At 43.4% G+C, this 16,510-nt stretch overlaps 1 protein-coding gene across 3 annotated transcripts in view; it reads left to right on the top strand.

The window, feature by feature from the left end:
* CYRIB (CYFIP related Rac1 interactor B) overlaps nucleotides 1-16,209 on the top strand; it is a 66,675-nt gene extending 50,466 nt beyond the window's left edge. For all 3 annotated transcript variants that reach the window (XM_082235877.1, XM_082235876.1, XM_082235878.1), the window contains exons 4-13: nucleotides 6,159-6,241; nucleotides 8,495-8,616; nucleotides 9,920-10,025; nucleotides 10,433-10,569; nucleotides 11,238-11,315; nucleotides 11,432-11,548; nucleotides 12,433-12,512; nucleotides 14,393-14,519; nucleotides 14,942-15,012; nucleotides 15,354-16,209. In XM_082235877.1, the coding sequence (XP_082092003.1) occupies nucleotides 6,169-6,241; nucleotides 8,495-8,616; nucleotides 9,920-10,025; nucleotides 10,433-10,569; nucleotides 11,238-11,315; nucleotides 11,432-11,548; nucleotides 12,433-12,512; nucleotides 14,393-14,519; nucleotides 14,942-15,012; nucleotides 15,354-15,417 (975 nt within the window). In that variant the 5' untranslated portion in view covers nucleotides 6,159-6,168 and the 3' untranslated portion in view covers nucleotides 15,418-16,209. The remainder of the gene's footprint in view (nucleotides 1-6,158; nucleotides 6,242-8,494; nucleotides 8,617-9,919; nucleotides 10,026-10,432; nucleotides 10,570-11,237; nucleotides 11,316-11,431; nucleotides 11,549-12,432; nucleotides 12,513-14,392; nucleotides 14,520-14,941; nucleotides 15,013-15,353) is intronic.
* The last annotated feature ends 301 nt before the right edge of the window (nucleotides 16,210-16,510 follow it).

The raw sequence follows: 16,510 nt of genomic DNA, 5'->3' as shown, positions 1-16,510 counted from the left end.
CCTATCACATCCAGTTTGGCCTGGAGATGATGTTTTAGTGCTTTTAGAAGTAATTGTGAGTTTTTATATTCTCTTTGCTATTCGATTCAGCTTCATCCTCTCCAAATGATGTTTTTTTTTATTCGCATCTCTTGCTGGAAAAGGAGAGCACTAGTAGCTCACTTCGCAAGACTGCTTTCTATGCATTGCTTTCATAAGTAGCATGCTTGGATATATAAAGAGAACCAGTTGGCTGCTCAGTTTAGGATGTTGCCTGTTGCTAAGGGCCATTTTACCTGACTAATCTTATCCGTGTTAAGAATCTCTTCTTAGCCTGCAGCTCAGAGTTGTGGCATGCTAAGAGAGGATGTTACCAAATCCTGTTCCCCTTAGATGCCCGGCAATCAGTCCTTTTTATTTCAGTATTCAGATTGACTTGCTTGTCTAATGTCCCTGGACCTTTCAATGTCATGCAGCCAGCGCCTTGGAATTTTGTGCTAAAAATATGCATATTTTAAGGAATGCATTATGCAAGTCAAGCATGTTTGCACAAATTAAGTTTGCATGCAGTCACTGCCATGTTGTTTCCAGTAGGAGTAAATACTAATCAGTTAATTATTTAGAACTGGAAAAACTGAGTGAAAATTGTTGTATGTTTGAAGTTATATATCACCATTCTAACTTGACAGAGCTGTGTAGCTTGAAAGCTACAGAACTCTGGAGCTTGTGTATTGTTAGAACAGAGCCTTATTCCATTTTCACAGATTGTAAGATCATGGAGTTATAGAGTTGGAAGGGGCACAGTGGTCATCTAGTCCAGCCCCCTGCAATGCAGGAATCTTTTGTCCGTTGGTACTCAAACCCATAGCCCTGAGATTAAGAGTCTCATGCTCTACCGACTGAAAGGAAGAGGAAACCACAATAGTGGTGTGTTACCTACGGCCGAACAGTTTTATTCCGCTTTAAAAAAAATATACTCAAAACAGCTAATACAGGTGGCAATAAAAAACATGACAAATGACTAAAAATAACTTTAAAAGCTCCTTGCAACCAAAGCACATCAGTTTAATGAACATCCTCAAACTACTTTTCTTAAAACACAGCATTCGGTACAAATGGTTGGGTCCATAACTCTCTTATGATGAGAACTGGATCAGGGCCTTAGTTGCTTTTTTGCAGGGAGGGGAGAATTTCTGTGTGATTCCGGTTTATTCTGTACAAGTTTTAACAGGATTATCTCCAAACAGACATCTGCTGCCCCAGTGGGAGTTCAGCTCCCTCTCCCCACCTTGCAACCCCCACGAGCCTCCAAACTCTGCGCTGGAGGTTGGGGTACCCTCAAACAAATACTGGGGGGCTGATGTGGAAGGAGAGAAAGGGGAAATCTGCTTTCATAGCATTGGATTTCACTATTTAGCTTAAGTCTCTTGAAACTCTGTTCCTTTGAGAATTAATAAGAAAAAGGCACATTGTAGAAGGCATGCCTCCTTCTGCGGTCAGAGAATTAGCTCTAAAATCATGCTATCTTTTCCAGTCTGATTTACCGGGATGTTCTTTTATTGACGTTGATCTTCTGCATTGTTTTTTCCCAAGCGAAAAAGCACAACGCCCCCCCCCCAAAAAAAACCTTGTCAGTTCTTGGCGGTGAGGAATTCTGTATCTCTGCTTGTCCCTCCATAAATATTGAAAACGAGGGAGCGAGGTTACCACTCACTGAGCCGCGAGTCTTGTTCACCACTTGGGAACAAAATAGTTATTAACCTACTCTTACCCCTGAGGGGAGTCATCTCTGGCCTTGGGAATTTCTATTACATCCCGTAATTCTCTTTCGTTTTATCTTGACGGAGCCCAAGCTGAAATGTGCCTGGGATGTTTTCAGAATGAAGGCCATGCGTGCCAGTGTTGTTTTGAAAACATGCCTGGGCTTTCCGCCTGTCTGAATTTGACATGGCACTCTGCATCAGACAACCCCATAAGGCTGTAATGGGCAGAGTCATTGTAATCAGATGTGGCATCCCGTATGTCTTATTCTGCGAAAGTAGGTCAAGTTGGAAGCAGCCTTTCTCCGTGATTCCCACAACCTGGTTCCACAGGGCCTGAGAGAGCTGTTTGCTGATACCATAGAAACCGCTGGGAGGGATTAGGAGACGCTAAGCAAGGGCAGTCAAGAGTCTTTAGTACACAACCACTAGAAACCGAAGCTGGCAAAAAGCATTTAAATTTGATGCATTATTTTTAGGCCCTGGAAGGGATCCTCGGTGTCATAATCTGCTCTGACTAGTGGTGTGGCTTCACACGGCTGCAGGCGTTAAACAGGCTGCAGTTCCTCTATAGAATAGCATCAGATATTGAAAGTGAGCCCAAAGAAATAGACAAAAGCTAAGGATTAAAGTTAAGTAGATACATGTGTTTTGAGCTTAAGGGGAGGGGGGAAGAATAAGCAAACCTTTTTTGATTTTTTTACAAACAGGAATTATTTACAATCCGTAGAAGCTATTCTTTAATATGTGGCATTCACATATTTCCCCCCTCTGTTACTGAACACCAGCAAAGGACTGTTCAACTTGATGAGATATGAAAAGATGTCTCTGTTCATTCTAATTGATTTCTCAAGTGGCATCAAAAAAGGATGATACAGTTCATTGCAATTATTTGTACCAGTGCACTGTTTGGTTCCCGCGGTTTCTTGCTTTGTGTGTATGTATGTCTTATGGCCAGAACAAATTGACTTGATAAGCAGAGCGATCCAAGCCCCCTTCTCCTAGCTCTCCTGGCTGAACCGACCTGGGACCCGCTAGATTCCAAGATGGTGCTACTGCCATTGCACACCATCATCTGGGGCAGTATGTGGTACTAGCAGCAATAATGACAGAAACGATCATAAAACAATAGAATCTCGAGTCACATAGCAAGAATTGCTGGTTGTTCAAATTAAATATGACAGGTACATTGAATAGCTTTTTAAACTCTAAGAAGCCACCAGACACAACAAGACATCCCCTTCCTCTCCTGCTTTTGCAGCCCGCCATGCCTGTCCCACCTCCTCAAAATCTGGAGATTCATTTTGCAAGGAAGCTGACCCCATTGGATGTTATTCAAGAGCATTTGCTGGCAGGAGATGAAGTGACTGGTATATTATGTTAGTGAGGCTCTTCCCTGCTTTCCCTCCCCCCACTCCCCACTTCAAATACAGTGGTACCTCGCAAGACGAACGCCTCGCAAGACGGAAAACCCGCTAGACGAAAGGGTTTTCCGTTTTGGAGGCGCTTCGCAAGACGAATTTCCCTATGGGCTTGCTTCGCAAGACGACAACCCATAGGGAAATATCCGGGACAGCGGGGAAGCGCAGCGCGTCTTCCCCACTGTCCTCGGACCTCCTCCGAAGCCGGGCGGTGGGGCGGGAATGCTTTCTCCCGCCGCCGCCGGGCTTCGGAATGCTGCTCCGAAGCCGGGCGGGGGGGCGGGAACACCTTCTGAAGGCGGGCGGGGGGCGAAAGTCTTTGTCCCCCCTGCCTGCCTTCCCAGGGGCTTTTAAATCGCCCCGGACAGCGGAGAAGTCCTCCGCTGTCCCGGGGCGATTTTAAAATGCCGCCCGCCAGCATTTTAAGATCGCCCGGACAGCGGAGAAGTCCTCCGCTGTCCCGGTTTTTTTTAAAATGCTGGGGGTGGGAAGAAAAGCCCTTGCCCCCCCCCAGCCTTCAGAAGAGGTCCGGGGACAGACTGTCCCCGGACCTGGTCTGAAGGCAGTTTCCTAGGAACGCATTAATTGATTTTCAATGCATTCCTATGGGAAACCGTGCATCGCAAGACGAAAAACTCGCAAGACGAAGAGACTTGCGGAACGAATTAATTTCGTCTTGCGAGGCACCACTGTAAAGCAGTATTCTTGGGTAGACTGCATCGCATCTAACAGGCATCAGCTGAACTTTAATTTTGCTTCCAAAGAGAACTCATGGGAAGCAGGCTTAGAAAGCAAAATTCTTAGAGCTGGATACGAAAATGAATTAAATTGTCATTGCCAGATTATTTTATTTATTAAATTTGTATGCCACCCTTCATCTGAAGATCTCAGGACGATTCACAGCATAAAAATACAGGATAAAAGCACAAAATGCATCCTAAAAGCAAAATGAAGAAGAGAACAAACCAATAACCCCTCTCCCCTCCCAGACAATTCAGCTGTGGACTCTGTTGAATTGGTGGAGGGGGAAAATTGGTGATGCTGTGATGTATTTGGGGAATAAATCTATCTCGGTATGGTATGGCAGTCTTTGTATTGCAGGGCCTTCTGAAATACAAACTTCTGCTGTAAAAACATCCAGGCTTACAGCCTTGCCTGTTTTATTGAGGGCCAAGTACTTTATCCTTCACACACCAGTAATTGCTTTTTGAACAGACGCTTTCATGCACCGTTCAAGCTACACTCTGCTGGCTTTCCAAGAATATCTTTCTTTTCAACGTGATACCTTGGAGCACAGACTTGACATCCTGTTAAACTGTCAGCACTTGAGATTCTTAGATCTAAAACGAGGCGTTTCTGCGGTGCCATCCATCTTAATGGACCTGTAGCCCTTTTCAAAACATAATAACATGCTTGCACAAAAATGGACGCCGTCCCTTGCGTGGTTGAAGCAGAGCAATTTTTGTAGCGAAGTGTCCAGACTAGATACAGCAGAAAACTATGTTTTATCCCATATGTCTTAGGAAATATGAATAAACCCCTAGTGTTTAGTTTCCTACATGGAAGGAATCCTTTGTCAAAAGAAGAGTTTGGTCACGTGGAGCTCGACTTGCATTGTGAAGAGGTGCAATCTAGATATGTCTTTACTCCCTCAGTGAGAACTAGGCCTGGGTTTTGTGCTGCCATGAATGACTGGAACTTTTGCAATTCTACTCTTGGTATATTGTTGTGCTGCGGAGTTCATATGTCTGTGTGGCAGTTACTTTGTGTTCATTGCTTTGCATTCTGCCTCTGCGTTTCAAACCACTCAGCTACATTAGGAGTACTGACCATTGCCCGCAAGAAACATTTTATTGGCTATAATAAAAGCCCAAACAATCAAATAACAATAGACGTGACCCACCTTTCCCTACCCAGCACAATTTTTTTTTTTGGGGGGGGGGAGTTCTAGGGAAGCAGAACAGGTAGCTGCATATACCAGGGGTCTGCACGGCTTACCGGGCATGGGCTTGATCACTCCCGTGGATCACTCCCGTGGAGATCCTCCATGGGCCGGTGCAGTGCAACGCCGGGAATTATGTCTGTGGCGCTGAAAATCGCTTCTGCACATGCCCAGATGCTGAAAATCACGCCTGCACAGAAGCGATTTCCGGTGTCTGAGCATGCGCAGAAGCGATTGTGGAACCGCAGAAGAGAGGTACAACGCTGCGTTGCGCCGGTTTAGTGCAGCGCACGGGGACTCACTGAGCAGGCGGCTCTGTTCAAGGGTGGCTCACGGGCCGGTTAAGTGACCCTCATGGGCCACTTCCGGCCCATGGGCCTTAGATTGCCGACCTCTGGCATATACCAAGAGAAGAGAAGACTGAGTATAGAAGAGAAACGGAAAATGCTTTTTAGTTGTTGTTGAGTATCTGAAATGTTCTTATAGACTAGAAATGGGGAACCTGCAGCCTCCAGGTGTCTCTGAACTACAACTCGCACAATTGCTGACCATTGGCCATGCCGGCTGACTGGAGTCCAGCAACATCTGAAGGGCCACAGGTTTCTTACTCCCATTTTGGACTGGGAGTATTGAGTCCATTATAACAAAGCAGAAAAGGCTGTCAAACTTTGCTATCATCCATAGATATTCTGAAGTGAAACAGTGTGAGAAGAGGGTGCCTGCGAAATACAGCCATCTACTACAGAATTGGGTATTTTGAAATTCTAATTTAAGAACAGTGTATTATGGGCATCTGAATTCTATGAGTACAATTGGGGAGCTACATGGTGTGAGATTTTCTGTTGCTTTCTGATGAATGTTCTTCTGTCTGCTATTGGGTAACCCACTTTTCAGCTGTTGGATGTGTTGGGAAGTTGGAAACAATACTCCATTGCTTACATCATACCAGGAACTGAAAATACAGGAATACCTGGAAAGTTAATGCATTTCCCCCCTGTTAATGTTCTATTCTTTTTAAAAAGAAATATTCTTTGTCTTTTCTCATTGTCTCAACAGGTACCTTAGCATGGGGAACCTTCTTAAAGTTTTGACGTGCACAGACCTTGAGCAGGGACCAAATTTTTTCCTTGACTTTGAAAGTGAGAACATTTAAAAAAAACATGTATCTTTTATCTTGTGCCCTAACTATAGTCCAAAGAGAGTCTACCAGTTGGACTCACTTTTGCATGTACTTTTATTTGTGTGCATGTTGCTGCCTCTTTGTAAACACAGCATCAAGTAGCATGTGAATGAAGGGGGTCTAAGTAGTTGTTTATATAATTTACAATGTTTAATATCAATTTATATTTACTGCTGTGAAAATCAGATGTGCTTCTGGGCCTCCTTTGATGAAGCCATAAAAGAATCTGCCTGTTGCCTTATGCCTTTTGCATCTTAACACCCAGTTCAGAAGATGAGAAGATATGCATCTTAATAAGCCAAGGGATTCACAAGCCTTTTGTCTCAGCTGTAGCTCCTTCGTGGCACACCTGGGGGAGCCAGAAAGTCTATAATTAACCACAGTTTCCCCTTTCATCTGAGTGGGGAAACTATGGCTAGCAGCTTCAGAACAAGCCAAGGTCTTAAACCACAGCTTAAACTTTAAGACCCTGACTTGCCCCCAAGCTACTTCTGAGTTCAGATGAAATTGGAAACTGTGATGATTTATAAGGGGGCGTTTTTGAAGGGTCTGTGTGTTCAGGCAAAAGGCCTGTGAATATCATTGGAAATTAAACAAAGCAGCAAACGTTTGATTGCAGTCTGTGAGTTTCTAGCTCACACTCAGTTGCATGTAGCTTCAACATTGCTTATTTTAAATGGTCATTAAGATCTGTTTAGAATTGCCTTTCCTTAAAGGAGGTATCCTAATGCCACATGTATTCAATGATGGAACTGTTTTAAAATGGTATCCGACTTAAGTCAGGACTCTGAGCTAGATCTACTGAAGCTAACTTAATTTGATTTCATATGCATTTTATTTCATGATTGCATGAGCTATCTTGTTAGGGCTATGCCCTAAGAAATGGCCTTTTATAAGGATCCAATAACAGCAACAACAGCTTTTCCCACCGAAAACGTCTCCCTTGTAGTAGCAAATATAATTTTGCTGTTAAATAGAGAAATTTTCTAGAATGGCATGTGAATTCCAGATCTTAAATAAGAGTTGGTATTCAACTAGATTTTACTCAAGAGTAGACTCACTGAAATTAAAATTTGCTTAACCCAAGGGTCTTGTAAAACCTAGCTGAATACCACCCAAGGAATTTTTAATAGAACAGATGCTGTACCAACATGGATTTGAACAGTATTAGTATCTAATTTTGTATTCTACTTCTAAATGTGTGCAGCTTTTATTCAGCTAGGCACCTTCTGTTTTTTATCTGGAGCAATGATTAATAGCCCAGTGCCCAGGACTCAAGCCCTGTACACAAATGCCACACAGTCCACATACCTGTTGGTATTATTTCATAGGAGCAAATGAGCCTGCCTTCTGCTGAGCTAGGCCTTTGGTCAATCTAGCCGAGTATTCTGTACCCTGACTGACAGCAGCTCTCTAGCATCTAAGGGTCTTCTCCATCATCTGATGCCTGGGATCCTTTTAATGGAAGATGCCAGAGATTAAACATCAGGCCTTCTGTGCGCAAAGCATTTGCTCTGATCTGTGGCGCTTCCCTTCTTGTGTATTGCATGACAAGGTTGATTAAAATTGTAGGAGCCTATTTATTGATTTTGAATATTAAAAAAGATTACTTAGCTTACTGATTCTGTGCTTCATGTTTTCACACAAAATCAGTATACAGCTGATAAGGAGGTTCCTCACTTGCCCACAGCTGTGGTATTAATATCCACATTCTGTGAGCTCTTGCTTCGTTTGCGCCTCTTCCCAAAGCTAGTAAACCTATGCTAAGGTTGCCATATTTCAAAAACTGAAAATCCGGACACAAAAGTTTTAGGAAATCAACACTTCTGACATGGGTTGCCATACACTCGGGTTTTCCCGGACATTTCCCCAATTTTTGAAAATTCTGCCCGGACTCTTATTTTCGGTGGGCGAATCCCGGATATGTCAGCCCTAACCTATGTGTTTCTCTAACCTAGAAGGCTTTTACCATGTGGATTGTGAAAGGCTGAACTGACCAAAGCTGTTTTGACAAACAAGGCTTCTAGACATTCCAGTTGCATTTAGACATAATGCGCAGATTGCAAGTATATTTTGATAGGAAAATGAAACCCAAACCATGTATACATATTTAAACACTATTTTCAGGAGTATATTAAAATACATTCAAGATGTTTATATTTGAAAATTGTGTAACTACAAATATGACTTAATATGCTGTGCTGTTGTTTAGATGCTCAACCTACAGAATCAGAAAAAGAAATTTATAATCAGGTAAATGTAGTGTTAAAGGATGCAGAAGGAATCCTGGAAGACTTGCAGTCATACAGAGGAGCCGGTCATGAAATACGAGAGGTAAAAAGCATAATTGGATGGAGTATTTTGTAATCAATTTAGTGATGCTACGTATCATACTTTGCATTAGTGATTATGACTTTAATAAAGGTAAAGGGACCCCTGACCATTAGGTCCAGTCATAACCGACTCTGGGGTTGTGGCGCTCATCTTGCTTTATTGGCCAAGGGAGCCGACATACAGCTTCCGGGTCACGTGGGCAGCATGACTAAGCCGCTTCTGGCGAACCAGAGCACCGCACAGAAATGGTGTTTACCTTCCCGCCAGAGTGGTACCTATTTATCTACTTGCACTTTGACATGCTTTTGAACTGCTAGGAGGGCAGGAGCAGGGACCGAGCAACGGGAGCTCACCCCGTCTCGGGGATTCAAACCACCGACCTTCTGATCGGCAAGTCCTAGGCTCTGTGGTTTAACCCACAGCGCCACCGTCCCATATGACCTTAATACAGATCAGTTAAAGGTTCAGTTTTTGCCAGAGTCTCTATAACTTTTAATAGCATGCTCTATGTGCAAGTAATTTTTACTATCTTGTTTTAACTGCCCTCTCGGCAGCCCTGAAACAGAGGTCATTTGGGACCCTTTCCGGATAATCAGATTTATATTGCAAACATGCAGCGTGAATGTTTCTCACTTGTTGCACCAACACCCACATTTTATTTCCTTGGCGCCACAATTCTATTTCAGGGTATCTCATTTCCCCTACCTTTTAACCACCTGTAATATTTAGTTGCTGGGGGAATCCGCCACCCAGATAGTGCCTGACATTCTTCAGATATTGTTGCATGACATGTAGTCGTGCAGGTAGCTTGGGCTGCACCATTGCTCAGCAGTGGAACATGATGACTGCATACAGAAGGCTCCAGATTCAGCCCTTGGCATCTCATGTTAAAAGGATATCAGGCACCATGTCTGGGAGAGACCTCTGCCCTGAGACCTTGGGGAGCAGCTGCCAGTTGGTGGAAGAATGATTTGACAATAGTACGAGTCTCATTAATCAGCAGTGCATTTTCCCTTCTTCCCCCCCGCTTTTGCGTTTGCAATGAGGTGATCCTTGTTCTCCACGCTGCAGGCTATTGACATGAGAGTGAGACTTGTGTACCGTGAGAGCTTCATCTAGGCTTTTCCCCCCTCCCCGAGCTCCTCTAGGGATTGTGCATGGTCACACAGAACAATGTCTCTGTTTTGTGGTCTTATGGCTTGGTTGTCCCATGCTTTTATATGATTTAAATGTAGAGAAAACTATACTGTAAAGCAAACATTATTATAAAGCAAACATCCTTGCTCGTGTTTAATTGTTCCAGGCAATACAGCATCCCACCGATGAGAGGCTCCAGGAGAAGGCATGGAGTGCAGTTGTCCCTCTAGTGGGCAAACTAAAGAAATTCTATGAATTTTCTCAAAGACTTGGTAAGTGTCAGTAGTAACTGATTGATTGATTTGCTCCATAATATTGTATGATCTACCATGTAATTAAGGCCAGGATCCCACGGTGTTAACTATTTTAGCATGGTCAAATTTGTTGATTTTAGTGCTAATGACTTGTATTGCTAATTTACTACCTACACAGAAATGTTGACATTTACTGCTAATTTGGTGGGTTTTTTGTTGTTTGTAATTTCTAGTCTAATGTATCTTGGTATATAAACTGCTTTTGAGGAAGGTTGAAGGACTCTCCTTTTTTTAGGGCAGTCTACTGGCACCTAGGATTTTATAACACCTTGATTGTGGCCTGCTTTTGTAATCATCCAGAACGACAGGACGTTCAACACATTCACACTGTTTTACGTAACTGTCCCCCTTGTTCTTGCGTGCAGAAGCTGCATTGCGAGGTCTTCTTGGGGCTCTGACAAGCACTCCATATTCTCCCACGCAGCACCTGGAGCGAGAGCAGGCTCTTGCCAAACAGTTTGCGGAAATCCTTCATTTCACACTTCGTTTTGATGAGCTGAAGGTAAGTTCAGAATTATCCCCGCATAGCACTTGTCCAAACGGGACGGTCACAAAGCAGCTGTGATCCGTGTTACAGCGTTGCACAGTGCTTGTTTGTCCATTGATCCAATGTTGCTGCAAACAAATATTGAAATCCCTTTCCATTTTTGCTCCTGGATGGCAGCCAAGGACTGTTAACCCTGGTCTTACTGATTGTTCAAGCTCGTCACATCACTAAGGACATAAGAAGAACACTACTGGACCAGAACAGAGGAGCATCTTAGTCCAATTACCCATTCCTCATACTGACACAAAATGCTGGAGGTTCTCCATGCAGGGACAGTACGGCCTTGCCTATAAGCATCCAGGCAGAGCTATCTGTCCTGCTAACAGCGTCAACTAATGCTTGCCCCATTCGGCTGCTACCTATTCCATATTACTGTATTAGGCAACATACATGAAATCACATGTGTTCCGCAGTATTCTGGATATTTAATAGCCTAGTTATGCAGGATTCTGCCTTGACAAAATAATATTTAGGATCCTGCCCTAGACCACCACTTCAGTGCAGGACCTCAAGATGCTGGCCTCATTTCCCAGGTCTTCACAGAACTGAAATCCCTGGCCCCTTCAGAACGAGTTAGGGTATGATGTGCACTTGTCACCAATACATCCTCCCCCCCCTTCTAGATGACGAATCCCGCAATTCAGAATGACTTCAGCTACTACAGAAGAACCTTGAGTCGTATGAGGATCAATAATGTTCCAGTAAGTACCCTTCTGTAGAAGTGAAGAAGGTATTTCTTTGTGACCCTTGTACCACTTGCTCTGTTTATTCAAAACCAGTGAAGATTGTGATTTTTTAAATTTTTTTACTTTGGTAGGCAGAAGGAGAAAATGAAGTAAATAACGAATTGGCCAACAGAATGTCTTTATTTTATGCTGAAGCAACGCCAATGTTGAAAACCTTAAGCGATGCCACGACAAAATTCGTTTCAGAGGTATGTGCATGAATAGACCTCCTTGTTAGGAGAACTGTGGAAAATACAAGTTTGTTGCGTAAAACTAGCTTGCGCTGCTGACAAGACTCCGTGTTACAGACTCTTGGGTGCATCTCAATGTTGAATTTCACGTGCCAGCAGTGTGATTTGAAGGTGTTAAGGGCTGTAGAATTGATTTAGTTACAGGAGAAAGGCTTTGGAATTTTATTCAGTAAATCTTGTGACTCGTCATAGATGGCAGCATCTCAATGCAACTCAGTAATGCGCAGCTAAAGTCTGCTCCCTCCCTACCCCAAAACAGCTTGTCTGCCTTTTGCACTTGGCTCCTAAAACTTGTCACTGAAGCTTCTCCAGAGCCAGTATGGTGTAGTGGTTAAGAGCGGTAGTCACGTAATCTGGGAAACCGGGTTCGCGTCTCCGCTCCTCCACATGCAGCTGCTGGGTGACCTTGGGCCAGTCACACTTCTGTGAAGTCTCTTAGCCCCACTCACCTCACAGAGTGTTTGTTGTGGGGGAGGAAGGGAAAGGAGAATGTTAGCCGCTTTGAGACTCCTGAAGGGGAGTGAAAGGCGGGATATCAAATCCAAACTCTTCTTCTTCTTCTTCTTCCACCAAAGGGAAGAATATTACTCTCAACATGATCAGTGTTTCTCCAGCTTGGGTCCCCAGCTGTTGTTGGACTACAACTCCCGTCATCCCTACCTAGCAGGACCAGCGGCCAGGGATGATGGGAGTTGTAGTTTAGCAAGTTTGAGAAACACTGGTCTACGCCAGTAGGTAGTGGTTCTCCAGGGTTCTGAACAGGAGACATTCTCAGTCCTACTTTGAAAAATGGGTTACTTGCTTGTATTACAGTAACTATGTATTTCTTATGCCAATTACAGAACAAAAATTTGCCTATAGAGAACACCACAGACTGCTTAAGCACCATGGCCAGCGTTTGCAGAGTTATGCTGGAAACCCCGTAAGTACCGAGGCTACTTCAGACATAACTTTTGATCAAAACACCATTTTATTTATTTGACAAATGTGGGCATCTCCCTAAGCAAAGCCTCTTTGTTATTTACTGAGAAGTTTCAAACACTAAGAAGGATTCATACTCTGATCACGATAAGCCATAGATAGTAAGTCTCAAATTCAGAGTTAATTTGCTGAAGATATAAACAATTTGAGGAAAACCAGAACCTAGAATTAAGGAAAAATAAGATAAGAACCTGGTAGTTCCTTTCTGGTACGTACCCAAGTGCAGGACTGCAGTCGTATTGAACTAGTAAGAAACTTTTGTAATATGGCAGATAGAGGAGGGAAGGGGGTGGAGAGTCTTGGTCATTGTAGACCATGCATTATACAGAGTAAGGATTGGGGCCAAACCTGGTTTTCTGAATTGAACCATGCCATTTTCCTGGCTGAACACATCTGACCCAGATGTTATGGTCCGGTTAGGGTCAGGGAAGGAGCCTGTGCCCCAGAGGGTGGGCTGTGCAGAGGCCATTCCTTCCGTAACAGTCTCCCAAGTGCATTTTACTTTCTTCCACAGAAGTGGCTGCTATTGATAGTGCTCCTTGGAGATGACAGATAGGCTGCTCTCTCTGAGAGGTCTCGGCACTTCCAGTTTTGTAGCGCCTTTTTCAGATAGCTGGGCATGTGCCAGATTGCTAGTTCTTGCGGGAACAGTTCTTTTAAATATTTCAACACCGGAATGTATCGGAAGGCATCTGTACGCTTTGGGAAATGGTTTGATCTCATGCATAAATCAGGAAGATAAAAGAACCTGGAGCGTACTTTGCCTGCATCTTGAGCCTTTTTTCCAGGGTTGACCCCCAGTGCTTGATCACTATAACCTGCCACAAATGGTTATTGTGCAGCCAGATATCGTGGGTGGTTTTAGCAAGGCGTGTTGCGCTGTTAGAGAAAGGTAGGAACGAAACCCCAGCACCAAGCTTCAGGATTTACAGTTGGGAAGGAAGAAACTTTACCCTGAGAAGGCTGTTACTTTTGGGGATGGTATTCCGCTGAGACACTTGCTCTAGTTATCTCTCGCTTGGACTACTGCAATGCGCTCTGTGTGGGGCTACCTTTGAAGGTGACTCGGAAACTACAGCTAATCCAGAATGCAGCTGCTAGACTGGTGACTGGGAGCAGCCGCCGAGACCATATAACACTGGTCCTGAAAGACCTACACTGGCTCCCAGTACGTTTCCGAGCACAATTCAAAGTGTTGGTGCTGACCTTTAAAGCCCTAAACGGCCTCGGCCCAGTATGCCTGGAGGAGCTTGATGGCTTCCCAAGATACTCACAAAGTCTCTGAGTCCTCCTTCTCTTAATAACACCCTCTTGGTCATGAGATGTACATCCCAGTATGTTTCCGAACACAATTCAAAGTGTTGGTGCTGACCTTTAAAGCCCTAAACAGCCTCGGCCCAGTATACCTGAAGGAGCGTCTCCACCCCCATCATTCTGCCCGGACACTGAGGTCCAGCGCCGAGGGCCTTCTGGCGGTTCCCTCATTGCGAGAAGCCAAGCTACAGGGAACCAGGCAGAGGGCCTTCTCGGTAGTGGTGCCCGCCCTGTGGAACGCCCTCCCACCAGATGTCAAACAACTACCTGACATTCAGAAGACATCTGAAGGCAGCCCTGTTTAGGGAAGCTTTTAATGTTTAATAGGTTATTGTATTTTAGTGTTTTGTTGGAAGCTGCCCAGCGTGGCTGGGGAAACCCAGCCAGGTGGGTGGGGTATAAATAAATTATTATTATTATTATTATTATTATTATTATTATTATTATTATTTAGAATTCAGCTTTGGATAATCAAGTGTTTACTGCCGTGTCTTGTTAAAATCCCAGGGAATACAGAAGCAGGTTCACCAACGAGCAAACGGTATCGTTCTGTCTGAGGGTGATGGTGGGCGTCATCATTCTCTATGACCACGTGCATCCAGTAGGCGCGTTTGCTAAAATGTCAAAAATTGATGTAAGTTCTGGGGCTGAGTGAATTACGCTACCTTGTGGTGGGCCAGCTGGGTGGGGTGGAGGCAAGAAGGAAGATACTCATGTTTAAAATATGTATTTTTTAGCATTTCTGCATGTCAATAAAAATGATGTGGATGATTCAGTGCAAGTTCCCATATTATGCCAGCTAGGCTGCACTTGTGTGAAAATGCTATTTATATGAATCATGGGCGGTGTATCTATGGCTGCCTTGGCTTCCTTCGAGGGCTGTTGTTTTTAACGTTATTGCCGTTCCACTGATTGAGCTAATCGTATTGACATGAGGGGCTGGATCCTTTCTGAAAAGTGAAATTGCAGGTTGTGTCATGGTTACGTCCAACGCCGGTTTGTTGTGAATTAACATGTGTGTCCTGTCCCCCCCAACCCTTTTGTATTGATTTCCAGATGAAAGGATGCATCAAAGTTCTCAAAGACCAGCCTCCAAACAGTGTAGAAGGCCTTCTAAATGCTCTCAGGTATCTAGCTTTTGAACGTGGAATCACTGTAAGTGCCAACTCTTCTTTCTTGGAAAACAGTGGTTAACACTGGTAAATAAGGACCACAGGTACAGTATGAAGGCAGGCACAGCATTTTAGAATTTTTCAAATGCCTACGTACACGGGGATTCAGCAGGAACACCCAGCCCAAAGCTTCCCTCCACTGCACTGCCCCAAGATTGCCCTCTTGTCCCCAAAATAGTCTTTTGTTAAGGATCAGACTGTCAGAGATGTACAAAGCCACAGAATCATAGAGTCCAACCCCCTGCAATGCAGACATATGTGCATGGTTTTTACACACTTTTATTTTTCCTTTTTAGGTACACAACAAAACATTTGAATGATGAGACTACCTCGAAGCAAATCAAATCTATGTTGCAATAACAGTTACCTGGAAATTATGCTCTGCTGTAAACAGTATTCTGCAATGACGGAGATGCACAGATCTTTTTTTCTTTTTTTAAGTGATTGCAACTACTATCTTGTTCAGTCTTGCTTTTGATTTTTCTCCTCTTCTTGTCTTCTCCATTAAAAAAAAAACACGTTCTTGTTCTTGAGTAAGCTGATAACTTCTTTTCTGTGCCAAAATCATTGAAAATTTTATCAACCCTGGGAGGTGATTTTTTTATTTTATTTTTTATTTAGCCTTTCAGAATGGCCATTCTGTGGCAGCTAATTCTGCATTGCGTTTTGGATTTCTCTGGACTGGAGAAAGTTCTGTGACTTGAACTAAATATTTTTAAACGTGGTTTTTTTTTTCTTTTTTTGAAAAACTAATATTTAATATTGCTTCTTGTGCATGGCGAAACTGCCTATTTCTGCTATTTAAAAAGAAAGAAAGAAAGAAAAACTCTCAGTGACTTCATTTTGTATTGCAGCTTTTTTATGTGCAACCATGAGGAAACTTAAGAGCAGATTTGTTTAAATTAACTGTGTTTGTACAAATGGTACCCAACACACAAAGGTTTTTTTTAAGAAAAAAATAAATAAATGAGTAAAACTGTTTGTTTTAAAAAGTTAAGTTTGCATTTTGACTCATTTTTGTAAGGATGTCTGTTGTATGTTTAATAACTAACGTTTAAAAAGAAAAGTGGTGTGTGCGTAGCCAAATTACGTATGCATGTTCGTGTCAAATGATTGGCTGTGGAGACAACAATAAAAAACGGCTTTCATTTTTCTAAGTGTGATTTGTTTTACCACTGTTGTTGAGAGGCCTGTGGTCAGTAGCTTTTTGCTAGGTTCCTGAACTTTAAAAGTGAACCCCCATGGAACTGGGTCCTGTGGCATGTTTTCTCAGAAATAAGTGTTGACGTATTGGGTGCTGCTTACTCCCAGGTAAGCATAGGATTGCAGCCTTAATGTGCGCTGCTCTGTTCCAGAGAAAGTTCAAGTCCCCTTGAAACCAAGCAGCACGTTAGACGTTCCTAATTGCTTTCTATGGAACTTGGTTATGGATAGTTCAGCTGGTTACAGCGTG

Source organism: Podarcis vaucheri (assembly GCF_965113315.1).
Source record: "Podarcis vaucheri genome assembly, chromosome: 8".
Taxonomy (NCBI): domain Eukaryota; kingdom Metazoa; phylum Chordata; class Lepidosauria; order Squamata; family Lacertidae; genus Podarcis; species Podarcis vaucheri.
This window is presented reverse-complemented; position numbering and strand designations above follow the sequence as displayed.